The 6,254-nt window shown below is 18.9% G+C and overlaps 1 protein-coding gene across 1 annotated transcript; it reads left to right on the top strand. All coding sequences in view use genetic code 6, as the record gives it.

Moving 5' to 3' along the window:
• TTHERM_000465081 (cyclic nucleotide-binding domain protein) lies at positions 1 to 5,585 on the top strand (the record flags this gene model as incomplete). The annotated part of the gene is made up of 13 exons (XM_012800248.1): positions 1 to 39; positions 96 to 145; positions 397 to 486; positions 713 to 802; positions 1,102 to 1,191; positions 1,466 to 1,558; positions 1,820 to 1,909; positions 2,114 to 2,203; positions 2,471 to 2,560; positions 2,844 to 2,933; positions 4,842 to 4,931; positions 5,207 to 5,296; positions 5,495 to 5,585. 13 exons carry the CDS (start codon positions 1 to 3, stop codon positions 5,583 to 5,585), a joined length of 1,083 nt encoding a protein of 360 aa, XP_012655702.1.
• Positions 5,586 to 6,254: the final 669 nt, after the last annotated feature.

Below are 6,254 nucleotides of genomic sequence, written 5' to 3'. Positions count from 1 at the left end.
ATGACTTAAAACAATAAATATTTCGACGACCTATAATAAGTATTTATTTATTTTTGTATGAATAATCTTTAAATTTATTTTTATTTATAAAAAAGTTTTTAAACTCTTCACTTTAATCTCATTAGGTTCTCTATATTAATCAATAGTAAATTAAATTTATTTACATAATTGTTATTATGTTTTTTTTTAATTTTCAAGTTGTTTAGAATATTATGTTTCTTATAAAAACTTTCTTCTATATTCATTCATTTTTATTTATAAATATATTTTTTTAATTATTTTAACTTATTTTTCATTTTTTATTTTGATTATTAATTATTTAATTTTATTATTTGATATGTTTTTTTCATCTAACTAATTAATTAACTATACATATTTTCATCAATATTTTAAAAGTTACAATTAAATTGGTACAATAGGGGCATTAGGATTAAGTTCTGCTTTAGCAAAGTGCACTAATCTCTCAAATTTGACTCTTAACCTTTGGTAAGAACAGTTTATTTGTTTTTGACTGTAATATTTTTAATATAAAAACGAATTTTAAAAAAATAAATAACTTTTTAATTAATTTATTTATTTATTAGCATTTTATTGATTTGTTTTTTTTTTTTACTCTGACTTAGTTTTCCTTATTTGTTAACTTAACTCTCAATTTTTCGTTTTCAATTTTTGTTTTCATAATTAATTGGTTTCTTATTTTTTATTTAATAAGTGTAAATTAAATTACTGATGAAGGTTTATTAGGCTTAAGTTCTGCTTTAGCAAACTGTATTAATCTCTCAAATTTGACACTCCATCTTAGGTAAAAACAATTTATTGATTTATTTTGGATTTCGATATTTTTAAAATAAAAATGAATTTAAAACAATTTAGCTTATTAAATATATTTATTTATTAGATTTTTATTTGATTTGTTTTTTTCTTTTTTATTCTGATTGCTTTTTTTCTTTCTTCTTAAGTTTAACTCATTCATTTTTTGATTTTCAACTTTTGCTTTTATCATAATAAATTAATTCATTTTTTATTTTTTCATATTTTTTCTACATTTATTCTTACAAGCTAACAAATTAATTATTAATTTTTTCTTAAATATTTAAAAAGTTACAATTAAATAAGTGATCAAGGAGTATTAGGCTTAGGCTCTGCTTTAGCTAAATGCGCTAATCTCTCAAATTTAACTGTTAATTTTGGGTAAAATTAGTTTATTTGTTTTTGGTTTTGATATTTTTTAATATTAAAAGGAATTTAAAACAGAAAAACTCTTTTAATTTATTTATAAGATATTAATTTGATTTATTTTTATTTTTCTTTTTTATTCTACTTGCGTTTGCTTTCTTTGTTAAATTAACTAATTCGCTTTTTCATTTTCAACTTTTGATTTAATTAATAATGGATTAATTTCTTTAATTTTTTCTTCATTTTTTCCTTCTGTAACTAATAAATTTTTTCTTCAATATTTAAAAAGTGGAAATTAAATTAGTGGAATTGGTACATCAGGATTAGTAGGTTCTATTTTAGCAAATTGTATTAATCTCTCAAATTTGACTCTTCAACTTAGGTAAAAAGCAGTTTTTTTGTTTTGGATTGTAATATTTTAATTTAAAAATTAATTTAAAATAATTATTTTTTTTTAATTTATTAGCTTTCTATTTGATTTATTTTTTTTTTCTTTTTTAAGCCGTTAGTGTTTTTTTATTTGATTGTAAATTTAACTCATATTTTATTTTTAAATTTTGCTAATTCATTTTTTATATTTCATTTTTGCTTCTAAATAACTAAATAACTTATTAATTAAATTTTATTCATGAATATTTAAAAGTTATAATTAAGTTGGTGATGAAGATACTTCAGATTTAAGTTCTGCTTTAGCAAAATGTACTAATATCTTTAGTTTGACACTTGAGTTTGGGTAAAAATAGTTTATTTATTTTGGATATTGATATTTTTTAATATTTTTATAAAATATTTTATTTGATTTTATTTCTTTATTTTTTTATCCTGCTTGCCTTTATTATTATTTTTTTTTGTTAATTTTACTCAATTTTTCTTATTCAACTTTTGTTTTTTATAACCAACTAAATAATTCTATATTTTTTCTTCAATATTTAAAAAGTGGAAATTAAATTGGTGATAAATACACATCATGTTTAGGCTCTGCTATTGCAAACTGTACTAATCTCTCCAATTTGAAACTTAATCTTTGGTAAAAACTGTTTATTTTTTATGGATTGTGATATTTTTTTAATATAAAAATGAATTTAAATCGTTAAAAAAAACTCTTTTAATTTATTGATCAGACTTTTATTAGATTATGTGTTTTTTTTTTTGTTAATTTAACTTATTTATTTTTTTTATTTTTAATTTTTGTTTATATTATTAATTAATTTCTTATTATTTCATATTTTTTCTTGATTTTTTTTACTTCTTGCTACAAAATTATTTGTATATTTTTTGATCTATATTTAAAAAGTGTAAATAAAATTGGTGCAATCGGAGCTTCAGCCTTAGGTTCTGCTTTAGCTAACTGTATTAATCTCTCAAATTTGATTCTTCATCTTAAGTAAAAGCAGTTTGTTTATTTTCGATTATGATATTTTTTAGTATAAAAAAGAGTTAAGTTAATGTAACTTTTTTAATTTATTTTTTAGCTATTTATTTTATTTATTTTTATTTTTTTTCTTTTATTATGCTTTTGCTTTTTTTGTTTTTTTGTTTGTTTGTTAAAATTCTTTTTTTCATATTTAAGTTCGTTTTCATTATTAATTAATTCATTTCTTACTATTTCATATTTTTTCTTATAACTAACTAAATAATAATATATTTTTTCTTCAATATTTAAAAAGTGGAAATTAAATTGACGCAATTGGTGCATCAAACTTAGCTTCTGCTTTAGTAAATTTCACTAATCTCTCAAATTTGACACTTGATCTTAGGTAAAAATAGGTTGTTTGTTTTAGATTGTGATATTTAAAAAAAACAAATTTTAAGCAAAATAATAACTCTTATAATATAATATTTGATTTATTTTTCTATTTAATTCTTCTCATTCATTTTTTCATTTTCAACTTTTACTTTCATAATTAATTCATACATTCCTTATTATTTCATATTTTTTCTTCAATATTTAAAAAAGTGGAAATTAAATTGGTGTAATTGGTGTGTTAGGCTTAGGTTCTTCTTTAGCAAAGTGCACTAAAATCTCAAATTTGACACTTCATCTTAGGTGAAAACAGTTTAATATGTTTTGAATTGTGATATTTTTTAAAATAAAAATGAATTTAAAGCAAAATAACTCATATAATATTTATTTGCTTTTTATTTGATTTATTTAGCTTTTCTATTTTTTATTATACTTGTGTTTTTTCATTTTCACTTAAATATTAATTAATTCATAGCTTATTATTTCATTATTTCTTCAATATTTAAAAAGTGAATAATAAATTGGTGATGAAGGTACATCAGGCTTAGGTTCTGCTTTAGCAAAATGCAGGAATCTCTCAAATTTGACAATTAATCTTTGGTAAAAACAGTTAATTTGTTTTCGATTATAATATTTTTTAACATAAAAATTAATATAGAACAATATAACTTTCTTTTTCTTTTACTTGTATGTTTTTTTTTTTGTTAATTTAAATTCGATTTTGCATTTCATTATAAATTAATTTCTTTAATTTCATATTTTTATTTCTAACTAACTAACTAACTAAGTAACTCTTTATTTCTTATTCAATATTTAAAAAGTCACAATTAAATTGGCGCAATTGGTGCATAATTCTTAGGTTCTGTTTTAGCAAATTACCCTAATCTCTCAAATTTGGTACTTAATCTTAGGTAAAAACAGTTTATTTGTTTTTGGTATTTTTTTAATATAAAAAGAATTTAAAACTACGTGGCTATTTTAATTTATGTATTACTATTTAATTAGATTTATTTTGATTTTCGTTTTTTGTTGTGCTAAAATTTTTTCTTCTTCTTTGTTTGTTAATTAAACTCATTATTTTATTTTAAGTTTTACTTTCATAATTAATTAGAATTATTTTAATTTCATATTTTTCTTCATTTTTTGCTTTTTTTTTAACTAATATATTGTTTATCTTTTCTTCAATATTTAAAAAGTTACAATTAAATTGGCTCAATCGGTGCATCTGCTTTAGGTCATGGTTTAGGAAAGTGCACTAATCTCTCAAATCTGGCACTTAATCTTTAGTAAAAATGGTTTATTTATTTTGATTGCAATATTTTATAATATAAAAATGAATTCAAAGCCAATAAACTATTTTATTTATTTACTAATTTTTATTTAGTTCATCTTTCTTTTTCTTTTTATTTGCTTGTGCATTTTTTTAATTGTTTGTTAATTTAACTCATTCATTTTTTCATTTTCAATTTTATTTTTATTTAAGCTCATTTTTATTATCAGATATTTTTTCTTCATTTTTTGTTTCTAACTAACTAATTAAATAATTACATATTTTTTCTTTAATATTTATACAGTAGAAATTAAATTGGTTAAATTGGTGCATCAGAATTAGGTTTTGCTTTGACAAATTGCACTAATCTCTCAAATTTGACACTTAATCTTAGGTAAAACAGTTTGTTTGTTTTTGATTGTGATATTTTTTAATATAAATATCATTAAAAAAATAATTCCTTTAATTTATTTATTTGCTTTTTATTTGTTTTTTTTTTCTTTTTTATTCTGCTTGAGTTTTTTTATTTATTAATTTAACACATTTTTTTATTTTTCAGTTTTTCTTTCATTAATATTGAATTCATTTATTATTATTTTTTTTTTTCCTTCAAATTAATTTATTTTTTATTTTTCTTCAATATTTAAAAAGTGAAAATTAAATTGGTGACGAAGCTGCATAAGGCTTAGCTTCTGCTTTAGTAAACTATCCTTATCTCTCAAATTTGACACTTGATCTTAGGTAAAAACAGTTAATTTGTTTTGGATTGTAGTATTTTTAATATAAAAGGGAATTTAAAACAATAAAACTCTTTTAATTTATTTATTAGCTTTTTATTTTAGTTATTTTTTTTATTATTCTACTTGTGTTTTTCTTTATTTTTTTGTTAATTTAACTCTACAATTTTATTTTTAACTTTTGAATTTATTATTAAATAATTCATCTCTTATTATTTCTTCATTTTTTGCTTCTAACTAGCTTATTAATTTTATATTTTTTCTTCAATACTTGAAAAGTGGAAATTAAATTAGTACAATTGGTGAATCTGTCTTAGGTTTTGCTTTTTCTAAATGCACTATCCTCTAAAATTTGGCACTTGATCTTAGGTAAAAACAGTTTATTTGTTTTAGATAGTGATATTTTTTAATATAAAAGAGAATTTTAAAACAATATTTTACTTATAATTAACTTATTTTTTTATTTGATTTATTTTTCTTATTTATTCTGATTATATTTTTTTATTTATTTAAATAATTTATTCAAGATAATTTTGATTAATAATTTACACTAATTTATATTAAAAGTTTTAATGAATTAATTGAACCAGAAGCATTGAAAGGAAACAGCCATTATCTTAAATCAAAAAGATTAGTTGCCTTTAAATTATATTTTTGATAAAAATAAATCAAGAAAATATTTTGAAATAGAATAATTTAACCCAAAAAAAAATATGAATCTATTTATAATTATTTTTACATTTATAAATATCACAATTTTTATTTTAAAATTGAATTAGCTTAAATAAATTAATTCCTCTAAAGTTAGTCATTAGTTTTCGCCAAAATTAATTAAAGCTTTTAATAATTGCTATTATCTTATTACATATATGAAAAGTTTTTATATCATACATATAAATTAGATGTATTAATAATGGAAATTAATATTTTATAAACATAAGTAAAGGTTAAATAAAAATTACAATATATAAAATATTTTAAATATTTAGATATATTTTGGTATTTTTGTATCAAAAAAATCATATTGGGCACCTCTATATATTGGGCAAATTTAATTGGTCCCGAGGTGCCCAATATAGACAAGTTGCACTGTATTTTTACTGCAATTTTTTCAACATATTATTAACTAGCTATCCATTTTAGAAATGCTTAGATTTAATAATGATTGCTATCTAACTTTTTTACCTGCCAAATCTCTTCCTAAGTAAGACTAAAACTTTATAAATTCATATTTAATACATATTATAATTTACTTGATCTTTTTATCGATATTAATTTGAAATTAAACTAAATTATTTTTTAATATATTTTTTATTAATTAAATATC

Source organism: Tetrahymena thermophila, assembly GCF_000189635.1.
Source record: "Tetrahymena thermophila SB210 genomic scaffold scf_8254371, whole genome shotgun sequence".
In the NCBI taxonomy this organism is placed as follows: domain Eukaryota; phylum Ciliophora; class Oligohymenophorea; order Hymenostomatida; family Tetrahymenidae; genus Tetrahymena; species Tetrahymena thermophila.
Note: the sequence above shows the minus strand (reverse complement) of the source record. Positions and strands in the feature narration are given on the sequence as shown.